This window comes from Electrona antarctica, assembly GCF_951216825.1.
Source record: "Electrona antarctica genome assembly, chromosome: 13".
NCBI classification, from domain to species: Eukaryota; Metazoa; Chordata; class Actinopteri; order Myctophiformes; family Myctophidae; genus Electrona; species Electrona antarctica.
The window spans coordinates 31,002,155-31,029,484 of NC_136794.1; the positions used below are offsets into that span (position 1 = coordinate 31,002,155).

A 27,330-nucleotide genomic window follows, 5' to 3' on the forward strand; every position below is an offset into this window, starting at 1 on the left:
CCACCGCTGCCTCACATATAACTCCTCTCTCAAGCACGCACGCCTGCTCAATCTCAGCAACTGTTTGGGTAAATGTATTTTTTTCCCCCGATCCCAATGGAAATATTGCTGGTTTAGCGGGACGAAACGATACAATTGTGGGATGGTACGGGACTAAATTCGACTTATTTTTTTGTTTGCGGGCGGGAGAGGCGGACAGGCGGTCACCGCGGGTGGTCAAAAATAAAATCATTGCAGGCGCGGGGGCGGGATTGGTCTGAAATTCAATGGGAGCGGGCGGGAACGGAATCCCCCCTAAAATCATTTGGGGACGGACGGACGTCCCGACCCCCAGTTTGGGAACCACGCCTGTAGGGCCTACTGTATTGTATGTGTTGTCAATATTTCAGTTTAGCTTGTTGTTCAATGTTCATGTGTAGGCTACTCCTAGGAACTTGTACGTGTGTCCAGTTTATCCACAAACTCTCCCTGTGGATGCATGGTGCTGGGGGAGCTAGCTAGGGGTCTCTTATTGCTGTGGCGTTGTTCTTTCCAACAGCTGAAAGTGGTTGCCATCACTCCACTCTGAAGCTCTCCACCAGGGCACTGTGTTCCACCATGTTGTCATCTGTGATGCAGCTAACTATGGCAGTGTCACCAGAGGAAGCAGTATAACAAGTGTCACACTGCCCACACATCAGTCAGACCAGTATATCGGCCCTATGGCTACCATAACCCTACGTCTAGTGTCTAGTGAAAAGAGAGAGAAATGTGGCATCTATCATTGGTGTCTAATTGCATTTAATGACTTTCCTGCTCTTGGTGCGTAATGAATCCCTTTTATTTTCCCTCCTGTCTATTTTGTTGAACTTATGCAGCTGTTTTTTGTGCTGTATTTTGTACAGTGCTGCTCTTGGGATTTCCTATGGTAAAGTAGCTTTTAATTCACATTCTACACTGTGCCCACCAGTAGCAGTTTTTTCAGCCCCAGGGAATGGAAACGAAGCTATAAATCTGTGGCTCGTGCCAATTGAACACTAAAATATAGGCACATTCTGCCGCAACAGTTGTCAGCTTTACGACACGATGAGCACACAGGTTTTTACTCTACATTTTAACCATCATGTGATATTATCTAACAAAATGTTCAGATTGTAAAATACACACAGGCATGTACAGTATGTCATGGTTCACAAAGTGGTGTATTATGCAGAGGGAAAAACAATCTCGATGTTCTTCTAGCAAGTATGATTTATTTTTGTCTTTTCAGTCCACCCTTTTCGTTTTGTTTAATCAAACGCTGCATACTGTTTCTTAGTACTTTGAGTTTAATTAATCCTGTACACATTATGGCCTTGTGATGTGCGCTATTTTAAACAAGCTGATAAGCTATCTACTTCTTCATAGTCAAGGTGTAATTAAGGAGATATGCCGCTGCACTAAGTGGCTGATCGCAAGCTGAGTTCCAACAGCGATTCAAAAAATTATGTATCTAACCACCATAACCATTTTGGCTATATGTTGGCATGCAGGATCCAGCATTTGGCTGGCGGAGAAGTGCGAGGTTAACCGCTTCAAAGCAGGCTCAGCTCCAGGATGAAATGACGTTGACAATGGCGAGGGGCACATATAACTTTTATTTCATTGAAACACTAAAGCTCAGAATGACCATTTAACCATTTATTGCAAAGCTATTGCATTTAGTATGGCGGTGTGGCTCTGCTCTTGTGATATCATATCATCTGATTATCACAGATTATCTGTGCACCGAGACACAGCTCTGATATCAACAACAAACCCCAGAGCAAAGCATAACATAAAGACATTACATCAACAACATAACGTTCAATGCATCCAACCACATAGATACTGAACATATCACATGATCATAATACAATCCATAAAACACATTATAATCAGAGATACCCATAACAGAACTAGATCCCACATTACAGAAATATTGCCACAGGCAGGAGGCCCGGGGAGGTGGAGGAAGTTTTAACGCTGAAATCTGAACAACAGAGACAGCTAGCATGAAGACTGAGGACAGTGTAGTGACTGCTTAACACTTTGATTGCTACAGGATCTCGGCAGGCCTATTTTGATGTTGCTACCGTTTAACATTGCACAAAGGCCTTGTTCGGGGGCCCACAGCAAAATGTTCTCTTATAGCGAGAATCACACGCATACATCAAAAGAAAGCTGAACTTGTCCACTTCAATTTAAAAAATACATTTTGATTTTACCATGTTCCATTCTGGAGATATTGACCTTTTTGCAACACCTGCATTTGCCTGGAAGTGGTTATCTTGAACAGCGAGCAGAGTTATGGATGGTTTAAAGTCAGAGACATTGACAGGCAGATATAAAATTGAACCCAATAAATATCCTATACATCCTATACACCGAATGAAAGCCCTGAATGTGTACTTTTACGAGGAAAACAGTATACATTGATCCCATCTACAGTTAGACAGTAATTGGTTATTGAATGCAGCTTGTGCCCACCAGATAACTTCAGAGAAGACATGGACGTGAACTCCTCAATATTCACAAAATAAGGCCTATAGCGACATATAAATACTATATACCGTATGAAACAGAAGACTCTCTGCTTTCATAAGAAAAAAACTTCTACTGTAGTAATAATAAAAATCACACCCATGTGAAGTGAGTGGTGCAACTCTGTCCCATATTCTGTTCTCTGCTTATTCAATACAGCTCGCTATATACGGACTGAGGCAGAAAGTCATGTAAACCTTTTATTTACAGTTTGGTCTGTAAACTTCTACTGTAATAATAAAAATCACACCCCTGTGAAGTGAGCGTTGCAACTGTTCTGTACTTATTCACTACAGCTCGCTATATACGGACTGAGGCAGAAAGTCATGTAAACCTTTTATTTACAGTTTGGTCTGTAAACTTCTACTGTAATAATAAAAATCACACCCCTGTGAAGTGAGCGGTGCAACTGTTCTCTACAGTTGCGCGGTGCAACTGTAGAGAACAGTTGCACAGTTGTTTTGTTTTTTTTGTTTTTTTTTCTGATCACGTGAGCGGGACTAAGCAGCAATGACAGGGGGATGGTTCTTCATTGTCCGGGTGGGTAAAAAGATGAATGAAAGGATGCTATAAAAAAGTGATTAAAACGTATGGATACGTGGTTCGCACCAGACGTTTGATTAATTGATAACGTATTGATACGCGATTAGCGTTCGCTGTGTTAAAAGAACACCTGATTGAATGTGTGCGTGAGTGAGTTAGTTAGCTGGCAGCCAATGAGAGTGAGGGAGTTGACATGGAGGAACATAATGAACTAGAAAAAGTGCCCTTCTGGGCACAGGTCTCCACCAGGAGAGAGAGTGTGTGTGTGTGTGTGTGTGTGTGTGTGTGTGTGTGTGTGTGTGTGTGTGTGTGTGTGTGTGTGTGTGTGTGTGTGTGTGTGTGTGTGTGTGTGTGTGTGTGTGTGTGTGTGTGTGTGTGTGTGTGTGAGTGAGACACGGCTTTGCCTGTTGTAGCGCCACCATGAGGCTGATTTGAAAACTGGCATTTCTTCCTCAGCCCAGTGGGAATACTGGGCATGCACAGTTTCACCGCAATCGGACGCTGCGTTGAGTAGTTGTGGCGATTTGTACAAAACGGGTACAAAGCGGGCTACTCCTGAAAAGTTTAGATGCCAATCGTAGGCAATGAAGGTGGATTATGATAAATCAAACAAACCCGTCTTGCTCACATGACTATGGAGAGCATGTGTACCGATTTGTGTGAAATTTGGATAACATCTGAAGGAGTAATATTAGAAAATGTGTTTTACATATGTCGGCCTCCTGGTGGCGCTGTAAAGAGCAGATGTGAAAAATTCCAGGCAAAGGTTTTTCCTTGGCCTCTAGGGAGTTGGCATACAAAGTTATCCACAAATCCGTGCAATTGGAGGTAAAAACACTTTTCGGCCAGTTATAGCGCCACCATGAGGCTGAGTTGAAAATGTTCACATGGCATTTCTTCCTCGGCCTAGTGGGAATGTGCGTGCGCAATTTCACGGAAATCACACGATGTGTTCATGATTTGCAGCATTTTGTTTGAAACTGAGCACTCCTGCGAACTTTGGAAGACAATTTTAGCCAATCAGGATGGAGTCTGAGAAATCTGAAAAACCTGTTTCGTTGAATGGCTCTAGAGAGACTGTGTACCAATTTGCGTGATGTTTGGACAAAATCTGTAGGTGTACTGTCCAAAAACTTGTTTTGCACAAAGCGGCCTCCTGGTGGCGCTATAACAGGCCGTTCTGGAAATTTTGGGGCAGAGGTTCATCGTTGGCATCCAGGGAGTGTGTGTGCTTAATTTGGCATCGACCGGGTTAACGATGCCGGAGATTAGCTGTTCACAGACGGACGGACACACGGACGGACAGACACACGGACACACACACGGACGGACGGACGGAGTGCAAAACATACTCTCTCCCCATGCCTTCGGCCTGGTGGAGACAATGATGACCCATATCGTTATACCAGTTCTTGTAACTGACTGAATATCAACTCAGTGGTAAACCTATATACACAATTGCAAATTAGCCACTATCGTTCCACGCCACTTACAGACAAAACAATGCAAATCACACCTTCAATGAGTCATCACCTCTATATATGTGCTGACTGAATGACTGAATAACAAAGGTATTTTTTTCTACGCCACTATAGTCTTGCAGTTTCGGTTTGTTGTTGTTGTGACCGACCCCCCCCCCCCCCACAAACACACGTCTGTGCCTATTTAAGAGGACTCTGTTTTGTTTGGTGCCACACACACTGCCACTGCTACATTGTGCTTGACTGCTTGAGCTGGTGAAGAGCTAAACGTATCTTCGTACTTCATAGGTGAAGTCTGCAGGATCCTGTTTTTACTGATTGACTAAAGAGCCTGAGGATACGGTCAAGCAACAGCTGTGTGGTTTCCAGATTACATAGTGTTGAGATATTCTCCACCAGTCATAGAGTCGAGAACTATAGCTTCGACATGGCTTTGCTACAAACACTGAAGACGTCTCTGCTCAACAAGAGACTCTCTGCTGCTGCTGCTGAAGACATAGTTGGGATCGTTGGAAAAATCATAACAGAGTATGAGGACCAAGATTTCTGTTCCAAGCAGGAAATTGACCGCCAACGCAGACTGCTGGATATGGTTTTAAAACCAGAGATCAGATTACACCGATCAGGTTGGTAACACTTCATCACACTGTAAAAACTGAGTTTGAACATGAATTTCTAAGCACATTTACATACATTCATATTGTAAAAATGAAAAGGTCAAATGGTGAGATTACAGTCCATCCATCAATGATGGAAGTTTTTGTGTGCGTCGCATCGCGAGCTTGTAGATCGGCTAAATGGCCGAAATGTGTTGAAGTGGTTAATGTAATAAAATCTCCAAAGTATTAGTAACTCAAGTTTTCAAATAATTGCAGTGGAGTAAAAGTATACATTTTGGCTCTGAGATGTAGGCTAGTGGAGTAGAAGTAAAAGTATTGGAAATTGGATATACTCAAGTAAAGTAGGCTACAAATAGCTCTTAAGTAGCCTACAGTAGCCTACTTTCCACCACTGCTATTATGTTTTTAGATAAGTTTCAGTAATTAGTGAATTTAGCAAAAGTGGCACAGAAAAACAATGGATGGAGTTCAAACGTGTAATGGTTTTGTGTTATTTTGTCTCTTTCGTAGACTCCCTGCACCTCCCTGCGTGTAAAGAGGTAAAGAGGCCCAGTCTGGTCCAGGAGCAACCCGAACCTCCCCTGATCAACCTGGATGAAAACACAGAGACACAGCCGCTGGCCACAACAACCTCAACTCAACCCATGGAAACACAAGCTGACGTGGACTGTGGAGCATCAGCACGCAAATCACGCAAAAGGAAAAACGTGGAAGGACAAAAATCGTCTTCGAGCAACAAGCCGTCACACTTCCCGGACCCAGAGTCTCCAGAACCAATTCCTGCGTCCATGGAGGTTCAAAGAGTGAAAAAGAGAAAGTGCGGGATGAGATTTTGTACCTCATTGCATTTTTATAGCATGTCATGTAGACAGCACAATAATTGCATTGTATATAGTCATAGCACATCATAGTAGCCTACATATGTATAGCATAGTATAGTATATATGTATAGTTAATATGTATAGTGTCATTATATAGATATGTTCTAGTTACGTTCTTAGCTTACGCATGTTTCTTGATAAATGCATTTTATATATGTGATGTATTCCCATACTTTTGTTCCTGCCTAATGTAAGTCGCTCTGGATTAAGAGCGTCTGCTAAATGCCTAAATTGTAAATTGTAATTTTCATCAATAAAAATGTATTAAAAAAATCAGCATACTTTGTTACTTAATACAGGTGCATACAGCAGTGGAATGCTTGTGTGACATACTAACATCAACTCAACAACAACAATAATATTGGATATGATACGAAAAAGAAATTAAATTGATTGATTGATTGAAATATTTATTAACAGTTTGCAGAATTACAGTACATTTCAAGCACAAACTCAATACAAAGACTGTTAACTGTGAGTGGACGAACCAATTAAGCATTACACTTGTTTACAGGAGGGTCCACCATGTTCAATTCATCAAAACATTTAGAGACGTACAAATAGACACTTCTATATAGTCAAAGAACAGAACAGGAATTCATCATAGAAAGAAAGAAAGAAAGAAAGAAAGAAAGCAAGATTATATAATTCAATAAAATAAAAATATATATAAATGAGATAGTGATAAACCGTAGGATTCTATAGCATCTGTCTACAACATGGTATTTCGTTACATTACATTTTTACCATTTGTGGTCAAAACAAATAACACACACTCAAACCATCTTCCAAAGGGATGGGAAGTACTACTATCCACACTACAGATTACTTAGTAAAGGAAAAAAGGGTACATTACTTGAATAAAACATACGACTATAAAATATACAAATGTAGATACAAATCTACAAGTATATCTATGAGTATTATACATGAATACATTTAAAGCTGCACATATAAATGTGTCCGTTATGGTTGATCAAGTTGCCTGCCTGATCGAGGTGTCACTGGTGTTAGAGCACATACGTGGCTGCACGATTGCCAGTGTTTTACCCTCAGTCTTTCTAAGCATGCAAGGATGGACTGGACCAATGGTAACTCATTTCCCTCTGATTAATTAGGTGTAATGTACAGTGAAGAATGACATTCTCACTCTTTCTCTGGCCATAGATGCTGGCCAATAGGAATCAAATCTTTGTATCTCATATACTGTATAGGCCTAAAAAAAAGAAAATATTCACATTTTATGTCATTGAGAAGTATTCATGAGGGGGGCACGGTGGCACAGTCGGTAGTGCTGTCACCACTCACCTCACAGCTAGAAGGTCCTGGGTTCGTCCTGGGTTCGATTCCCGCTGTGGGCGTGTTCCCTCCTCCACGTCATCATCAGTGCCCATACCAGAGGCGGGGTTGGCGAAAGGGCCTTTCTGTGTGGAGTTTGCATGTGCTCCCCATGCCCCCCCCCCAGGTTGGCAGAGGAAGTGTAGCGCCCAGGATTACATTAGATAATTGACACTGAAGTATTCATGAGAGAAGTGTTTTAGAGATTCAAGATTCAAAGGATTTATTTGTCAATCAATCACTCGTACAGGTAAAAATTGTAAATTGTAAAGTAGTGAAATGTTGGCATGGCATGGTCTGCAGACTGTGCTAACAATAACAATAATGATATGGCATATAGTGGGTTAAGTAAAAACCTTTCAACACCATTGGAGAGTAGGGGAGAATAATTTTGGGTCCAGATATTTAGAACATATAATAAAAGGTATACACATACTGGTACATACCAGTAATACACATATACAGTAGTGCAAGTAGTATGTGCAAACTACAATAAGAGATACTTACACATTCATGGCAATTTTTTATCTTTCAGGGGCTGTTGACCAGCTCAGTGGCCTTGTGGTTAGAGTGTCCGCCCTGATACTGGGAGGTCGGGTTCAATCATACCAAAGACTCTAAAAATGGGACCCAGTGCCTACCTGCTTTACACTCAGTATCAAGGGTTGGATTGGGGGTAAGTCCCTGCGACATACTAGCGTCATGTCCAGGGGGTGTACTTGTACATCAAGCTGCCTCACTGTACAGAAACAGGAGATATGCTCCTGCCCTATGGGCCCCATGGCTCGGCAAGGCTTGAATTGAATTGAATTGAATTGAATTGAATTGAATTGAATTGAATTGAATTGAATTGAATTGAATCGAATCGAATCGAATCGAATCGAATCGAATTGAATTGGTTCCTCTGTCCTCCAGCAGTCTGCCTCCTTCCCCTGCTCCTCCCAGCTGAGGAGCAGAGTCAAGTGAGAGATTCTCCTCTTCATCAGCCAGTTGACTCCACTGGGCCTCTGCTCAAGAGACAAATAAAACAGAAGAAAGAAATAAAAAACACTAAATCCCCACATACATTGAACTGTTATTATGTAATAATTATTGGACTTTTTAAATCTGCTCTGAAGAAGGCGGTCACCGAAACGCGTTAGCGCTCTCTCGAAAATGCATCTGAGCCAGTATTGCACCTGTCTAGTACTAATAATTAGAAATAGAGATGGGACGATATGAAAATTACATGTTATGATTATTGTGGCAAAAGTAATGTGTGCAACACATTGATATAGAAACTCTACACTGATGATGACGCTGCCATGGAGATGGGAGTGAAGTGTGGCAATCTTATCGTTGCTGTCTTATTATATCTCCATATTCAAACTTGTGTTTTTCATAAATGAATGCCCTGCACAAGTAGGGCCTATACTTGATCATTGTCAGTGTCAAAATTTACAGTTTTAAGTTTTTCACCGACAGATTATATGGCAACGGGTGTACTGGTCTATGCAAATGATGAATCAACAGTGCATATGGGCTCATTAAAGTACACAGTTAAGATTACAATTTTGGTTTATATTACTGGATGAATACTGACTCAAGTAAGTAGTTTGCCATACAACTGGGGGAGGGGGGCATCAATGGGGCTATTGCTTTAATTTTAATGTCTGGTAGGCCTACTGACGTGCAAAAGAACTACAACTAGAAAAAGTGCCCTTCTGGGCACAGGTCTCCACCAGGAGAGAGTGTGTGTGTGTGTGTGTGTGTGTGTGTGTGTGTGTGTGTGTGTGTGTGTGTGTGTGTGTGTGTGTGTGTGTGTGTGTGTGTGTGTGTGTGTGTGTGTGTGTGTGTGTGTGTGTGTGAGTGAGTGAGACACGGCTTTGCCTGTTGTAGCGCCACCATGAGGCTGATTTGAAAACTGGCATTTCTTCCTCAGCCCAGTGGGAATACTGGGCATGCACAGTTTCACCGCAATCGGACGCTGCGTTGATTGTGGCGATTTGTACAAAACGGGTACAAAGCGGGCTACTCCTGAAAAGTTTAGATGCCAATCGTAGGCAATGAAGGTGGATTATGAGAAATCAAACAAACCCGTCTTGATCACATGACTATGGAGAGCATGTGTACCGATTTGTGTGAAATTTGGATAACATCTGAAGGAGTAATATTAGAAAATGTGTTTTACATATGTCGGCCTCCTGGTGGCGCTATAAAGAGCAGATGTGAAAAATTCCAGGCAAAGGTTTTTCCTTGGCCTCTAGGGAGTTGGCATACAAAGTTATCCACAAATCCGTGCAATTGGAGGTAAAAACACTTTTCGGCCAGTTATAGCGCCACCATGAGGCTGAGTTGAAAATGTTCACATGGCATTTCTTCCTCGGCCTAGTGGGAATGTGCGTGCGCAATTTCACGGAAATCACACGATGTGTTCATGATTTGCAGCATTTTGTTTGAAACTGAGCACTCCTGCGAACTTTGGAAGACAATCTTAGCCAATCAGGATGGAGTCTGAGAAATCTGAAAAACCTGTTTCGTTGAATGGCTCTAGAGAGACTGTGTACCAATTTGCGTGATGTTTGGACAAAATCTGTAGGTGTACTGTCCAAAAACTTGTTTTGCACAAAGCGGCCTCCTGGTGGCGCTATAACAGGCCGTTCTGGAAATTTGGCATCGACCGGGTTAACGATGCCGGAGATTAGCTGTTCACAGACGGACGGACACACGGACGGACGGACACACGGACACACACACGGACGGACGGACGGAGTGCAAAACATACTCTCTCCCCATGCCTTCGGCCTGGTGGAGACAATTACTGATAGAGAATGAAGGGGAGATTATATTCTGCCTTCCGTGTCTCAATGAACTATCGCTGCGCTGGATATAGTAAAACAATATGTAAGTAAGTAAGTAAGTAAGTAGCCTTGCCGAGCCATGAGGCCCATAGGGGCAGGAGCCTATCTCCTGTTTCTGTAGCGTGAGGCAGCTTGATGTACAAGTACACCCCCTGGACATGACGCTAGTATGTCGCAGGGACTTACCCCCAATCCAACCCTTGATGCTGAGTGTCAAGCAGGGAGGCATTGGGTCCCATTTTTACAGTCTTTGGTATGACCCGGCCGGGGATCGAACCCCGACCTCCCAGTATCAGGGCAGACACTCTAACCACAAGGCCACTGTACTGTATGTACATACAACTTAAACTGAGGGGGCAGAATCTGCAACAGAGGGTGCAGGGCCCCTCTGGCACCCCTGTGACGCCAGGCCTGCTTCAAAGGCAAGCAGACAGCCGGGCCTGATGGAAAGCCTGATTGGTAGTTTGAAAGAGCCCTAAATAAAACACATAATCAGATCGCACACTGCAGGCAGCCAGCCATATGTGATTCCAGAGACAGAGAATGAGCTGCTATGAGGCTCTGAGATGCAGAGAGTCAGCTATTTAGCTGTACAGAAGCATGGGGGCTATTTGAATGTCCTGGTAGGATTAATGCCGTCCTCAAATTTAGATTTGGTCCATGGATTTTTTACTTCATATGAAGAGTGTTTCTCATTTCAGTTCAGGCAAGGACAATTCTTCAGTTGTTCATCGTTTGGTGTTTGAATCTAAGTACAAAGGTGTGTGTGTGTGTGTGTGTGTGTGTGTGTGTGTGTGTGTGTGTGTGTGTGTGTGTGTGTGTGTGTGTGTGTGTGTGTGTGTGTGTGTGTGTGTGTGTGTGTGTGTGTGTGTGTGTGTGTGTGTGTGTGAAATAAATTGTTTATTTGGACAGGCATCAGTTTAATGTTCTAACTGGAAATTCTGTGGATGTTGCTTAGTGCATCATTTTATTCACACGTTTATTTCCACACAATGTTTATACCTTCTGTGAAGGAGAATATATTTAAGCCTGGCACTGCTGTATTCAGAGTGTATTCACGTAACAATGGATGTCTTTTGTGATGATCAATGCGCAGGATAGACAATTCCTGCGGTTGCGTTAGTCACTGCTTGAGAATGGCGGCAGCTACTGTCTGTGTTTTCCAGCCACACCACTATTAAGCGAGCTGTTAGCTCCTTTTTATGTAGCAATAACGCAAATCCTTCAGCACCCTATATATCAGGGACACAGGGGGCCATTTGCCTGATGTGGCTGTCACATTAATTTGCCTCATTCTGTACTTTACCGTGTTGTGCGGTTGATATGAGCACACCACGTATATAGCCTATTGGCTCAACTGTCTTGTGGCTTTTGTCAAAGGGGGGATTTTCAGAGAAGAAGAGAAGCCACTTATACTGAAGGAAGGCTCCTCGGGCTGGAAGAAAAGTTCCAATTATAGCGAGGAATACTTCTAGACTTTGGCAAAAGAATAATAATAAAAAAAACATATATCATGGATGTGTCAGGGCAGAATGACAGGGTTATCACCATCTCAGCCAATTACCCCATGATGGGTCAGTATTGCTCAGCAAGAAACGGACTAATCAAAAAGAGTCTGTCAAACACACAATTATGGACAGCACAGGGGGCTCCCGCTGTGCAATCGCTGGAAGAAGTCAATGGTGATGACTCAAAGCATCCGGTGGTTAAGATGCACGATGGAACTGAAGAAAGCCAACAATAGTGACAGTTTTTTTACGCATTAAATCATCTGTGTCATTTTAGATTGTAGCTACATATATTTATATATAGCACATATTGGTTGGCTATTCAAAAATAGCAGATCTCTGAGCATGTACAGTACTGTAGATCTGCTATTTAAAATCTTTGCTTCTGGGGGTCCCTGGAACAAAAATATTTTGAGATGGCGGCCGGCGGCCAAATACATAACATTTTGGGGGTAAATACATAACATTTTGGGGGTAGAAACATAACTTTAAAAAATGTTTTAAAAGAGTTGAATCGGCAGAACACTAACATGACATCAAAGAGTAACTTGATATGTCAAGCGATCAGTAATAGGCCTGTTATGATTATTACATAATTGTCTGATCACAAGATAATTGCACTTATTTTTGCATGATTGCCAGACTTTTCAATTCACCCGTATAAATTCATCTGTTGAACAACTTTGATACTGTATGTTTTCAAACATTTTCAGAATTGATAAAATTGCTAACAGCTCACGTGTGATCTTGGAGCTCTAAGTGCAATTTCCTTTCCCCCTCCCTCCATTCTTTTTTTTCTTTAATAAAATGTTTGAAAATATAGACTAACTAGAAAAAGTGCCCTTCTGGGCACAGGTCTCCACCAGGAGGATAGGACTGTGTGAGATGTTTGGCAAAATGTTTAGTAGTAATATAAACATGTTTGCCTTGTATGGCAATTGGATGATTTGAGGCATTTTGTTCCAATCAACCTGTTTTGCAAAAATCAACCTGTTGGTGGCGCTATAACAGGCCAATGTGAAAAGGGTGGGATATATTCCTCAGCCTAGTAAGAAATTGTGTGAAAGATTTCACGTAAATTGCATGCTGTGTTCATGATTTGAGGCTTTTGTTCAAAACGGGGCAATCTTGCAAACTGTGAAAGGCAATTATAGCCAATTAGGGTGGAATATGAAATATCGGACAGATCCGACTTGAGCACATGACCATAGAGATACTGTGTAACGATTTGTGAGATTTTTGGACAGAATCTGGAGGAGTAATATCCAAAAATGTGTTTTACAAAAGTCGGCCTCCTGGTGGCGCTATAAAAGGCAGATGCGGAAAATGCAGGTCAAAGGTTTGTCCTTGGCCTCTAGGGAGTGTGCATGCAACGTTTCACGCAGATCGGTGCAGTTTTAGGTAACAAATGTGAAAAGCTGCCTCATGGTGGCGCTATAACAGGCCGTTCTGGAAAATGCGGGGCAGAGGTTTATCGTTGGCATCTAGGGAGTGTGTGTGCAAAGTTTGGCATCGACCGGGTTAACGGTGCCGGAGATGAGCTGGTAACGGACGGACGGAAGGACACACGGACACACGGACGGACACACACACACACACACGGACGGAGTGCAAAACATACTCTCTCACCATGCCTTCGGCCTGGTGGAGACAAATATTTACAGTGGCACCTAAGGGGGTGAGCTGTCTCGAAGAGAACCATAAATATTTACCCAGATCATAGTGAGTGGAATACCTGAAAAGCTCTCTATCTCGCAAAGCTAAAAGTGAATGAATGTGTGATGATCTCGGCTTTTGTTCATGTTGCTATCTGTGCTGTTCATGGAATTCCAAACAATCGTACAACTGAATACACTGAGGCCTAGCAGGTGAACTGAGCAGCTGAACACAATTAACAGTGACTCTTATTGTGAGCTTGTGTTCCCAGTGTTGTGTCAGAGTCATGCTAATGTGTATTTTCAGACAGTTAACATATAAGACCTTTTCAGGCGAAAATAGACAAACTACAAGCTTGTAGAGCCACGATTTTTGGTTAATGTTCCACATGGTGTCTAGGGGTCTCCAGCAAAAGTACTTAATATAGCACCACTTATTTTAACCACTCTATCCATTTATATGTTGGCTATTCAAAAATAGCAGATGGACAAGTATGTATGTATGTATGTGTATATATAGAGAATTTGAGAATTTGAGATACAAGGTTTCTGCCCGACAGTGACAATATTAAAAATTCAGCATGAGTGAATGGGCTATATGCAGCCAACACTTCCGCGTTCAGTTTGGGCCGCCGAAACGCTTCCGGTCGGCAGCCACTCATTCACTGAACTTACGGTCGTGATTTTGTAGGAATAAAGTTCAGTTCTTCAAACCACACTATTTATCTGATGGCGTAGTTTTTCATAGTTTGTATTATTTGTGTTGCGACGTTGACATGATGACATGAGGTAGAAACGTCTTAAATCTCCACTGCTGTGTTTAACAGCTGGAGAAGAAGTAGGCGGAGAGACCGTGGCTTCACAGAGAAAAAGTCCTTCAGTCCGACCGAGACGAGTGGGCAGACACACTGGAGTGACTGGACTGCAACAATGGAGGAGGAATCATCCCGTTTCACCCGTTGTTTACTCGAACTGCCGAGGTTTACCGTTAATGATGTATGCAGCACTCAGATTTGTACTGAAAGTCTGAAACACCACAGAGTAAAGTTGAGAAAGGAGTTAAACTTGGCTGAGTGCCACAGTGGTATGTTGATTAACTGTCCTGTCGCTTTTGGAAGGTGGTTTTACTGCGTATAATATTAAATAAAGCTATGAAAAAGCAGTCTTTCCACCTACTTATTCTCCAGCTGCGGAAGGATGCTATATACTCACACCAGTCCTTCTAGTGGTGCCGGTCCACGGCAGAATAATCTAATATGTCAAATAGCCATAGTGCCAAAATTTGTATTATATAGGACTCTTCAGGTTATGTGGCAAAACATCTCAAGTCACTCACAATGTCACATATAGAGCATGGGCTAGTCATACAACCACTCTGTCTCACATTCCTGGGTCATTAGGGGGGAGTTGTAGGCTTAGGCTATACCTATATATCATGAATAACAAATGAAAGACTATGGGAGATTAAGTCCTTGTCACTATATGCCAAATAAACCTAAACCATTTATAGAACCTCACAGTAAAAATACAATACAGTTCAATACGATCACAAATATATGTAAAGGAATAAGCTGCCATGTCCTGAGCTGACAGACTTTTTTCTCTGTGAAGCGTCTCTCCAGCTGTTATACACAGCAAACGGTAACAAACGGTGTTGCCAGATTTTGTGAGAGAAATAAGCAACCAGGTCTATGAAAAGAAGCCACTCCACAAATGAGCTACTATACACTTATATTTATACTCTAAGACTATACATCGGCATCTACTCACAATGCGTCGTTGTGAGCTCGTAGATCTGATGTTTTCCAAAATAGTTTTGTTTTATATAAATAAAAAAATAAAAACCTGGCACAAAACATTTTTCAGATGGGGGTCCATGTGCACAGATACATGGGGGTCCTTGGCAGAATCACAGGTTTAAACAACATTAGGGAACAAGCCTAAATAAGCAACTACACTTTAGAAACAAGCCCAAAAAACCACAACCTACAAACTATAACTACCAATAGTTTCAAGCAACTTTAATGAAAAACAAGCCCCAAGTCGCTTATAACAAGTGGAGAACAACTGTAGAAAAAAGATGTTTCTACCTCATGTCATCATGTCAACGTTGCAACACAAATAATACAAACTATGAAAAACTACGCCATCACATAATCAAATGAAATAGTGTGGTTTAAAGAACTGAACTTTATTCCTACAAAATCACTGTGAACGACGTACGTTCACAGTGAATGAGTGGCTGCCGCCCGGAAGCGTGTTGGCGGCCCAAACTGAACGCGGAAGTGTTGGCTGCATATAGCCCTGAATGAACAAATATAGCATTTGTGCTGAAACCAGTTGGTCAGTTACCGGTGTTTGTTGTCTCCCCCTCCTGGACCACAGTATCTGCTGTAGTGTCCGATCTGCTTCAAGGAAGCAGATCGAGTAGGGTCCACCACCACCTTCAACCACTGACTGCAATGTGCTAGTTCTATCTTATTAAAAATACAGTATAATAACATTTCATTAAATAAAGTCCCTGAGAGAAAATATCTGCAAAAGCAAAAGGCCTGCACACTCCAGATTAGATCAAAGTATTTTGGTGCAGCTAGGCTTAATAATAATGAATTGCATTTGTATAGCGCTTTTCCAAGTGCTCAAAGCGCTTTACAATAGTTCATTCATTCATACATTGGGAGGTGAAGCGGCGAACAGTCGACGCCAGCGTCCTCACTTCCCACATTTACACACCAATGGTGGCATGCAAGCTCACACCGCCCAACTCATTGGAGGCATTGTAGGGTTCAGTGTCTTGCCCAAGGACACTTCGACATGTGGACAGGAGGAGCCGGGATTCGAACCGCCGACCCAGGGATCATTGGACGACCTGCTCTACCTCCTGAGCCACAGCCGCCCAATAATGCAATAGAAGTGAATAAATAGCCAGCACACAATGCATGCATTTCCTTTTCACATGGTTTATTTACCTCGTTTGTCCATGTGAAAGGTAAATACACCATGTGAAAAGGACAGGTATTGTGTGCTGTAGTGATGTGCGGGCCGGCCCGTTGCCCGCAGGTCCCGCGGGGCGGACGGACGGGTCAAGGTTTTCAGCGCAATTATCGCAACTTCACTTCACTTCACTTCACTTCTATTAAAATAAGTCCTGCACACTTGCATACATTCCTTGGCCCTGTACAGAATCTGCGTTTGTCTTGTCACATTATGTACTGTAAGTCTATTATTTGTTTTACTTTTCAATTGTCACACATCTGTTATAAGGTTACTGTGTGATTGTAAAAAAATAAAATATTTCTAAGTACTACTACTAGAATGTTGGCCTCTGCCCATGCCTACCAGAATGCCATTTGGTGTAAAAAAAAAATGAAAAAAAAATCAAAGCAACTAAAAAGGACTTTGTGGAATTCTCCCAAACAAATGCACACTTCTTGCCCAAAGGGATAAACTAACTGCAAGGCCACATAGAATGTGGAACAAAGCTATGAGCTGAAACAAGCTGCAATGTTGATTCTCTCTCTCTCTCTCTCTCTCTCTCTCTCTCTCTCTCTCTCTCTCTCTCTCTCTCTCTCTCTCTCTCTCTCTCCCTCCCTCTGAAAATGAGGTGTGACATCGTTGGAATCTGCCAGCAAACTGGGACTAGCTGGAAAAGCTTTAATTAGGCCTGGGCCATGGCTCAGTGGTCCAGGCACCTTGGCTGGTAATCCAGTCTGGCAGTGTGCCGCGGGTTCGACTCCCGATCCCGACGGCCTTTACTGCATGTCTTCCCCCATCTCTCTCCCCATTTCCTGTCAGCCTACTGTCTGTCCCCCAAAAAAACATTTAAAAAAAAGGAAAAGCTTTAATTAGCTCATCTGGCCAGTGTGCTTCCACACTGATGAGAAATGCACCCATCAGGGAGCACCCAAACATAAAACCTCTGTGAAAGTGCATGTCTGAACGCTGTTTGGGTTAAGTCACCATTGGGAAGCTGCCCGCGTTAGCTGGCAAATCCAGTGGCGTGCACAGACATTTTGAGGGGCAAGTGCTCACGTGACAATAGGGCACCTTGTGCAGCACGTGGAACTGCCGGCTGGCTTAACACCCCGATCGCCCGGGGTTATTTAATCCATTAAATCATAGCACCCGGTGATTTATAGTAGCGGAGCACACGTTTTGATATCAATAACCTCCGTCTTTTTGATCAATCTTCGTCCTGGGCGCTGGGTGTTACTAATTGAAAAGACGGTGAACTTCGTCCTGGGCGATCAGGGTGTGAATAGTGTGTGAGATTTATAGATTTGGGGGCATAATTAATATATTACCAGAATTGGTTGGTTAAAATATGGAGATAAGAGCTTTCTGCCCGACAGCAATATTCAAAGCGCTTCTCCTGTAAAAACAAAAAATAATAATAATACCGGTAATAATAACAATAACAATAGCAAGAAGCTACCTCGCCCTAAAGGGCCGCCTGGGTGACAGCAGACTGCTGGGCGAGCGCTGGCGCTTTGGAATGGGGGGTCAGATCAACATATCCGCCTGGGTGACAGTTGACTGCTGGGCGAGCGCTGGCGCTTTGGCATGGGGGGGTCAGATCAATATATGGAATGAATTCTGTACTGGCCATATATGGAGCGTTTCTTGAGTATACAGGGTTTGATGAGGTCAGATCAACATATGGAATGTCAGAACAGGTCAGCTCCATATATGGAGATCTAAGGGTGGCAGCGGGGGCAGTGTCTTGAGTGTACAGGGTTTGATGAGGGCCCAGGTAGGGCCCGGCCTTAATTTTAGGGCCTGTTGAGAACTCTAGTTTTCGCCGGCTGCCGGGCGCGGCTGCACTAGTAACTTTGGGGAAGGCCTGTCTAGAGTTTAAATGGACAGGTATCAGTCAAATTGGACCCCTAGTTGCAGTTGTGGACAAAGTATATAGGCCTACTCAAGTTAATACTCAAATCTAGGACAGTAGTCAAGTACAGTATGTGCTTTGTTACTGTCCACCAGTGCCTAGTTGAGTGAAAAGTCTAGCCTTAGAGAAACATATGTAAACACAATGAATGCCAGGATTTCTTTCAAAATAGGAGCTTGGGGTGCCCGGCAGATATGGCAGCTTTTACTCTGAAAGCCCCCCCCCCTTCCGTTCTGTACAAAAAACAGGATGCATATTGTTGCTTGCTTACCTCGCGATGATTACGATAAAGTCTCTCTAGAAGCATTAATATTCTAAACGAGAGGCATGTTGAAGTCAGAAATGAAGACAGAAGTACAGTATGCCCATCTGGTCAAAACCATGGAGAGCTCCCTAGATTAGGAGAGGCGAGCCATTCTTTCTGAGCCGTAAACAAGGAAGTGAACTGCAGCGCGCACGCGCAAAACAGCAAGGAGTATGGTGCAGAAGGAGAGGCCAACCCCCAAAAAAAGAAAACAAATCTGAATTTTTAGTTTTTGTTTGATATCAATTTACACTTTAGGCATTTAGCAGACGCTTTTAATCCACATTAAGCAAGGACAAAAAAAGCATGGCATTACATCACATACGTAAAAAGTAATTATCATGAATCATACGTAAGCTAAGAATGTAACAGTGTTATCAATATAATGGAACTATGCATGTATACTTTATAGTGCTATGTCTACATAAAAATGCTATAAGTCTACATAAAATGCATATCAATGAAAAAGCGCTAGGAAGTGTGTATACGTCCTCTGGATCCATCAGTTGTATTTCATATGACGTTTCCACACGTTCTACGGTCTGAATGTGTTAATATGAAACAGCATTCTGGTAAGAGTTTGAAGGCAGAAATATGGGGTTTGTGGAGAATGCTGTTCTCAAACGGATGTGGGTATCAATGGAGAAGACTTGAGTCTGGATTTGACAACTGAGAGCGATAACAGGGATATAAACTTTTGCCAAATTCACACTCATAATAAACCCTAAACTACCTCCTTTTGCCGACTCAGCTGCTGGATGCGTCTGTATTTTGTCCTCCTCCGTAAAGATTAATTGAGATATGCCACTTTGAAGAATTTGTACTCTGTTTTCATTAAAGGCCAAAATCAATGTAGTCTTTTACACCTACCCTTGTGATGTATTCTTGTTTCCTTCGCAGCTATATAGTTCTTGTTTTTTGGTCACATGTAGTGTGATTTCATAGGCATAGTGTCACATGGATCACATGGTATCCATGTGACACCCTCTGTCCAATGGTTCTCAAATGTTTTCATGTCAAGTACGCCCAGATTGATATGAATTTGAAAATAGTCTTTGCCAGGGAACACCCATACAAGATTTGTGTTGTTAAAATGTTTTTCGAGGCCTGGGCCGTGGCTCAGCGGTCCAGGCACCTTGGCTGGTAATCCAGTCTGGCAGTGTGCCGCGGGTTCGACCCCCGATCCCGACGGCCTTTATTGCATGTCACCCCCCCATCTCTCTCCTCCATTTCCTGTCAGCCTACTGTCTGTCCCTCCATAAATAAAATAAAAATAAAGGCGAAAGCCACAAAAAAAACATTTAAAATAAATAAATATATATATATTGTTATTTGTATTATCTTCAAAGATGTTTTGAAACGATGTTTTGAAACATGCATCGCGAGATGTTGTGAGCTATGTAATGAAGGGGTCAGCGTCATTCCGACATTATTCCAACGGCGCGTTATTGGTCTGACTCGGCCCATTACTAACACTGTCTCTAACCCTAACCGCAGTATTCACCAATGGCAATAGCACAAACTTTGGCATGCTACTAGTCCTACATCAGGGGTGCCCACACATTTATGACGTGAGATCTACTTTCAAAATGACCAGCTCAACAAGATCTACCCACTGAAAAAATAAGTGTACCATTGCTGGGAGAAATTATGACAGGCAGTTTCTGCTGTCAAAATATGTCCCCCCCGTATTTAACTTAAACGCCCAATGCATTCTCAATAGCAATAGCACAAACTTTGGCATGCTACTATTCCTACATTGTAGGACTAGTAGCATGCCAAAGTTTGTGCTATTGCCATTGAGAATGCATTGGGCGTTTAAGTTAAATAACTCAGAAATTACAAATCAAGTTCCAGCATGTGTCTCCACAGTAAGCTGAATTATAAAATGTGTGAATGGAGTTTCTAGGTGAAAGTGATTTTTTGACGTGCCATAGAGCTGCCATTGAGCCCCATTATAAATTTCTCAAATTTGAAAGCACTATATTTCTAAAACTATGAAACATTTCAAAGATTCAATTTCAGTCCACCGTAAGATGAACCTAAATAGGTTTGAATGGGGTTTCTAGGTGTAAGTATGTAGGACTAGCAGCATGCCAAAGTTTGTGCTATTGCCATTGAGAATGCATTGGGCGTTTAAGTTAAATAACTCAGAAACTACAAATCATTTCAAAGTAAAAAAGTTCCAGCATGTGTCTCCACAGTAAGCTGAATTATAAAAAGTGTGAATGGAGTTTCTAGGTGAAAGTGCTTTTTTGACGTGCCAATATCTGAGAATTCATTGGGCGTTTAAGTTAAATACGGGGGGGACATATTTTGACAGCAGAAACTTTAACATTATATATTTAAACTATTTTCAGCAATGGCACACTTATTTTTTCAGTGGGTAGATCTTGTTGAGCTGGTCATTTTGAAAGTAGATCTCACGTCATAAATGTGTGGGCACCCCTGCTGTATAGTATCATATATTATAAAAAATGATAGCATTCTTAGGCTACCAATTTATGTGTTAAATTTCAACATGCACTCCAAAACGTTGTAGTAGACAATTACAACTAATATGGGAACTCAGACAGACACAGGTAATATGAACGAACACGTGTTCTGTACCAGTTCACTTTTAGTCTGTAACAACTTGCATACCATTAAAGGACCACTTCACCACTTTTCTTCATATAATAGGTCCTCACTAATAATCATGATAACATGGCACAATTTTCTTCTACTCAGTCTGTGTCTCATAGGAGGGCTGTCGGCAGTTCAGAAACCCGTCCACCAGTGACATCATCGATGGGGAATCCAAGTTAATAGAAACTGCAGGCTTTCTATAGTCCTGAAAAGTTGCAATGCGAAAATGGAAGCCATCGTTCTCACGATAATACAAATCTAAACATTTTTGTAAAAAAAAAAATCTTGTTTAAAAAAAAATCTGCCTAATGATGATGTCACTGGTGGACGGGTTTCTGAACTGCCCACAGCCGTGTGCCATTTTATCATGATTATTAGTGAGGACCTATTATATGAAGATAGGTTGAAAAGTGGTGAAGTGGTCCTTTAAGCATATAATTTCTGTCTAGTGGACACCTCATATCTTCAAAACTGATACGTTTCAGGATTCAAATTAAAAAATAGCAGTATGTATTTGTAATAATAATTGTAGTATATCAAGTAGGGGTGATAAGAGATAAGAGGTGTCTGGCTGGCTGATAGCAACATTATTTAAGTGCTCTGTTATACCCACCCACCAAATGCTAAATTATGAAGCCTGGCTGGGTCATTCAGCTCTGCCACTGGTTTCCCTCTGCATTCATGGATTGTTCAATTTCGGGAACTTATTTGAAGGTACTGTATCAGGGACTCCATTGACTTTAATACAATTGAACGGTTTTCATTACCACACTGGCATTCTCCATTTTCAGGCTTCTGCAACATAATGCCTCTCAGTACCGGCTCATCAGTGACAGTCAAAGATGCATCAGCACACAATAAATATTCTTAGTTGAGCTACATCAGTCACGTCAGTGCTTTCAATCTGTTAGAAAAGGCAATAAATATGTTTTCGATGCATGTCAGTTTTGCCGGCACGGTAGCAGCAAGATGAGATGGAGTGTCTGCCGCATATAGTACATATTCTAGATGATAACTGTACGTGGATATTTTAATTAGGTTCAGGCCAAAAGGCTGAACCCTATTTGTAAATTCCCATGAGATGGTAAATGGTACAAATCGGAAATGTCCACCTTATTTGGTTTAGACAATTTTACAATTAACTTCTAAAGGATGTGGAGCCATCGGCTCAAGTAACCATAAATGGCACAACAATTTGACCGTAAGTCAATAACATTTACATCACCAAATTTGCTGGGTATGTCTAAATAAGCTGTTCAAACATGTCCCCAAAATGTTTTTGAAATTGCAGGCAGTGAGGGGCATTAACGAAAAAGTGTGTGCAGCACAGATTTGGTCATAAATTAATGAGCATCGTGTTTATTTTGTCATAAACCTGTTAGTTATTGTTAATACAGGTGTAAGAAACCAGGGGCACTATATGGGAGGATTTCATAATATGCACAAAAAACACCTGGTGGTGCACAATGTGTCCCACACGTGGACATATCATCTCATACTGTATGTCCAAAACACTTATAGCACTTATAACACAATAGCAAAGGACGGCTACATTAAATCACTGCACATAAATAAAACACTTTTCCTTCACACTCAAGATCAACTGTTGATTTTGTTCCATTTATATCCTTTAGTGTCACGTATGACGGCATGCCGAATTGCCGATGTTGTGGAACTGATACCGTCTGTTGTCATGGTCCATCTGGTGTGAGTGAGAAGGTCCCACCGCTAAACCCCTTATCCCTAAACTTCTTTGCCTTTTTTACTATTTTGCAAAACATTTTTGAATAGTTAAAATGGCCAGTCTACAAGCTCACAACGTGTCAATGTAGATTGGCTAGTTGAACTATTCAAAAATGTTTTTCAAAATAGTAAAAAAAAGGCAAAGACGTTTAGGGATAAGGGGTTTAGTGGTGACCAAAATGGAGCCCATATCTCTCCAGGTTTCATTGCTAACGTTTGTCTCTCGCTTGAGGGATGTTTTTGTATTTCCCCACCAGTCCACTGCATAGATATTAGTCTGGAATCCGTGTGTGGAACCTACATGTCCAATAGTGTATTTAAAAAAAAATCCTCTGGTGATAAACCCGCCACAAATTTGCATATTGAGATTGACGTCTGGAACACTCTGGTGGAGCTGTTGCCCCTGCGACCCGACTACGGATAAGCGGTTGAAGATGGATGGATGGATGTTTATTTTGTAACGTTACACCAGGGCTCCACCGGGCTCGTCAGCGTCGCGTCAGTGTCACGTCTCCGTCACCGTCAGGGAATGTTCCCTTTTTAATCAATGAAGGGTGGCTCCACTGCCCGCGTTGCGTGACGCGTGACGCGTGCATTAAAATTGAACCGGTGCGTTTTTTGACGCACGCGACGGAGACGCAGCGCGTCCGGTGGAGCCCTGGCGTTAGACTTGAGCTATTTTAGTATAGTAGCCTACATGCACACTCCATTTCCGTATCTGCTCTAGACCAGTGGTTCTCAATTTTTTTATGTCAAGGACCCCCAAATTGATATGAAATTGGCCGCGGCCCCCACCCCCAACAGCCAAAGTAGTGGTTTGAATGATTGTGATGCTTTATTAAAATTGTATTTGCTGTGGACCCCCAGGTTGATATCGGAATCGGAAATTAAGTGTTAAAATCGGCAAAAAGCCAATATCTACCATCCTTAATATTACTTTTTTTTTGGTTTGTAATGAGCCAAAGGCAGATAATAATAATTAATATGTTCTAAGTCATTTTACATTTTTGGGTTAGGGTACCAACAGGACTGTCCATTTAGGGTACCAACAGGACTGTCCGTTTAGGGTACCAACAGGTCTGTCCGTTTAGGGTACCAACAGGACTGTCCGTTTAGGGTACCAACAGGACTGTCCGTTTAGGGTACCAACAGGACTGTCCGTTTAGGGTACCAACAGGTCTGTCCGTTTAGGGTACCAACAGGACTGTCCGTTTAGGGTACCAACAGGACTGTCCGTTTAGGGTACCAACAGGACTGTCCGTTTAGGGTACCAACAGGTGACAATTGGCGCTGTTGAGCTTCATGATGGGAAGCTGAGTTTTTCGAGTGGTGCAGCCACTCCAAGGCAGAGCAATATGTGTCCCTCCCAGTCCCTATACGTATGTTTTGTCTAGCACTCTTTCGGTCACACACTGTTCTACGTGGAAGTCTAGCACTCTTTCAGTCACACACACACACACACACACACACACACACAGAGAGAGAGAGAGAGAGACACGACATGATGAGCCCTCGATCGTCTTAAACGTCTTTCTTGGACCACTCTGGAATAATATTGATCGTTATACATATACAGGTCTGCTAGTACTAACCTTTTCATCTCAAATTGACCGGCCAAAATAAATCCACGACCGATTTTAGTGTGTTGCTCCGCTCGCTTGTCACTCCAACTTGCTTTGAGCTCGGTGGATGCGCTTTCAACGCAAATATGAGTCAGCTGGTTAACGAGCCTCGTTGACCCTGACCCTGGTCCCTGACTTGACTTGGCAATCAACGGCACTATTAATGGCAGCTGTATAAACGCTTCTCTTTTGTCTCTTGTCTTGTGTGTATGAGTGTGTACTGTGTAGGGCAGGCCATTCTTCCCTGTAGACAGGGACTCAAGTGACTTCTAAGTTCCACTTTTCCAAAGAAACACAACATTATTTTACATCCACAATGGCAAGCCTATTTGCATTTTGGCTAAGTACAATAATTGCAACTGCAAACAACTCTCACGGAGTTGCACCACTCACTTCACACAGGTGTGATTTTTTTTGGGACTCATAAGATTTTTTTGGGACTAATTTGAATGACCACCTGTGCATCCCGGGACCCATTACATTGAAAACCTATTTACATCACTGGTCTTTAGTACAGTACCAGTACGAGTACAGTACAGCACCACTCAGTTCAGACGGGTCAGATTTTATTCTGGCAACCCGGCAACCAAAATAGGGTCAGTACTCAGCAGGTGTTTAATACAATCATCACTTTTTTACTGCAAAAAAGTCTATTGAGAGATATGATTGTGGCAATCAGCGGTTCAGTCTCTAACGTTAAATGCGTATAAAGTAGGCTTTCAGGCACAGAATGTGAGAGTGTCAGTATAGTGAGATATATCCTGTTATGGGATGGGCCTTGACATTATCTAGACCGTGAAGAACTAACTACCCCTTTTTCATTTCCCTGAAAGCTGTCTTAGAATTGGCTGGGAATTTTCTTTTTGAATGGGCACAGAATTGAAAGCCACCGCAATTGAGCAGTTAATATCTAAAAGAGCTTCATAAGAAAAAAAAGAGAAAAAAAGACAATGCTCGCGGAGGCGAGGCCATGGGAGAATGGAGAGACTTGTGCGTGTGCCGGCAGAATGGAGAGAGAGATAAAGGGAGAAAAGAGATAAAGGGAGTTGTAAAGAGATTCCTTGTAAGCTGCACAGAAAGTGTGTGTGTGTGTCTGTGTGCGTGCGTGCGTGCGTGCGTGCGTGCGTGCGTGCGTGCATCCAAGTACATCCATAAGGATGTACTTGCATTTGTATTGTATGTCTGCGCTGTTGTACATGTGCTGCTGGGAGAATATGAAGAGGTGTGCACACTTGGAGACAGTGGGGCTGGCTTATTAGGGAATCATCCCTCTTAGCCAATGATTTTGAAGAAAGAAGCAGATGTCATTTGACTGAGAAGTACCACCTCCTGATGCGAGCAGCGCATCCCCCCCTCTCAGTGGAACAGAGTGCTATGCAAGAGCAAGGCTGTCACAGTTCCACCGACCGCTCCCCCTATGTCCCCCAATCTCTCTCTCTCTCTCTCTCTCTCGCTCTCTCTCTCTCTCTCTCTCTCTCTCTCTCTCTCTCTCGCTCTCTCTCTCGTGCAGGCACACTTTCTCAGCCCCACTCTCTCTGTGCTCTCACATTCTTTCCCAGCACTCCTATCTCTAACATCCTCCCCTCTTTCTTTCTCTCCTCCTCTCTCTCTTTTGTATCTCTTTCTCCGCGACTCACAGACAGACAGAGATAGGATCTGATAAACCCACACAGCAGCAGCGGCAGCAGCATCACCAGCAGCGGCGGCTCCCACAGTCCAGGTAAGACATGCTTTCTGTATCATTCCCTCCTCAACCACAAGAACCACCTCTTTAAAATTTGACAAGGAAACGCGCAGCAGTTTCTGCCGCCTCTTCTGCATGCACAAAGTGATTTCTCCTGTAGTTCCTCTGGTGTTCTTCAGCTGTGTTGAACTTGAGGGGGGGACTAGACTAGTGATGACTAGATTGCAAAGCTGTTCGTTTAGGAGAAGAAAAAATGAGCGTCAGAGCAAAGTTGTGGCATAAGCCTTCACGCTGTTCTCTCTCAAGGTGATTATGTAAGTGATCTTATTGCCGCTGAGCTGAGACAATTATAACTTCAGGATGCTAGCTGTATTCAATGAGAGAGAGTGTCTGTCGGGGAAGACTTCACAGGTGACTTGAGTGCCTGTCGTGTGTGTGTGTGTGTGTGTTTGTGTGTGTGTGTGTGTGTGTGTGTGTGTGTGTGTGTGTGTGTGCGCGCGCGCGCGCGTGCACAGACTGCACGCACCCGCGTGCGTGCGTGCATAAGGCTGTACATGCATTTGTGTGTGTGTGTGTGTGTGTGTGTGTGTGTGTGTGTGTGTGTGTGTGTGTGTGTGTGTGTGTGTGTGTGTGTGTGTGTGTGTGTGTGTGTGTGTGTGTGTGTGTGTGTGACGCAATGTAATGCGAATGACGAACGCTGGCAGACAAATGGAGATATGTGGGTGGAATGCGAGAGAAAGGGTGTGAAACCAAAAAGGCAGATGACGGGGAGATGGAGTGAGACAGAGAAACATCGTAGGTAGCTATACATATACTGTACAGTAGGTTTCTGGCTGATGGAATGCCAAAGGGTTGGCCAAGGGTTGGATGGACGTGGGAAGCGGGAAGCGAGGTGTGAGATTTCTGTGGACCCCGGCTGTTGCTCAGGTGTTCACCGCACTCCCACGGCAGCAGGTAATGAGTCCGCTGTCTATTGATTTGGACCCGCTGTTCCTCCTGGAGCGGATGTGAAGCTAAATCTAGCCGCTGATCCGGGAGATTGTGTCAAGAA

At 42.8% G+C, this 27,330-nt stretch overlaps 2 protein-coding genes across 6 annotated transcripts in view; both read left to right on the forward strand.

The window, feature by feature from the left end:
* Positions 1 to 27,330, forward strand: part of thsd7ba (thrombospondin, type I, domain containing 7Ba) — a 376,466-nt gene that overhangs the window by 61,118 nt on the left and 288,018 nt on the right. For all 5 annotated transcript variants that reach the window (XM_079518802.1, XM_079518803.1, XM_079518801.1 and 2 more), the window contains exon 4: positions 26,235 to 26,315. The gene's annotated coding sequence lies outside the window, so the exon portion shown is untranslated. The remainder of the gene's footprint in view (positions 1 to 26,234; positions 26,316 to 27,330) is intronic.
* On the forward strand, positions 4,799 to 27,237 carry LOC306934932 (uncharacterized protein; the record flags this gene model as incomplete). The annotated part of the gene is made up of 4 exons (XM_079517755.1): positions 4,799 to 5,191; positions 5,696 to 6,002; positions 26,235 to 26,315; positions 27,207 to 27,237. The coding sequence occupies exons 1-4, from the start codon at positions 4,993 to 4,995 to the stop codon at positions 27,235 to 27,237; spliced, it is 618 nt and encodes a 205-aa protein (XP_079373881.1). The 5' UTR covers positions 4,799 to 4,992.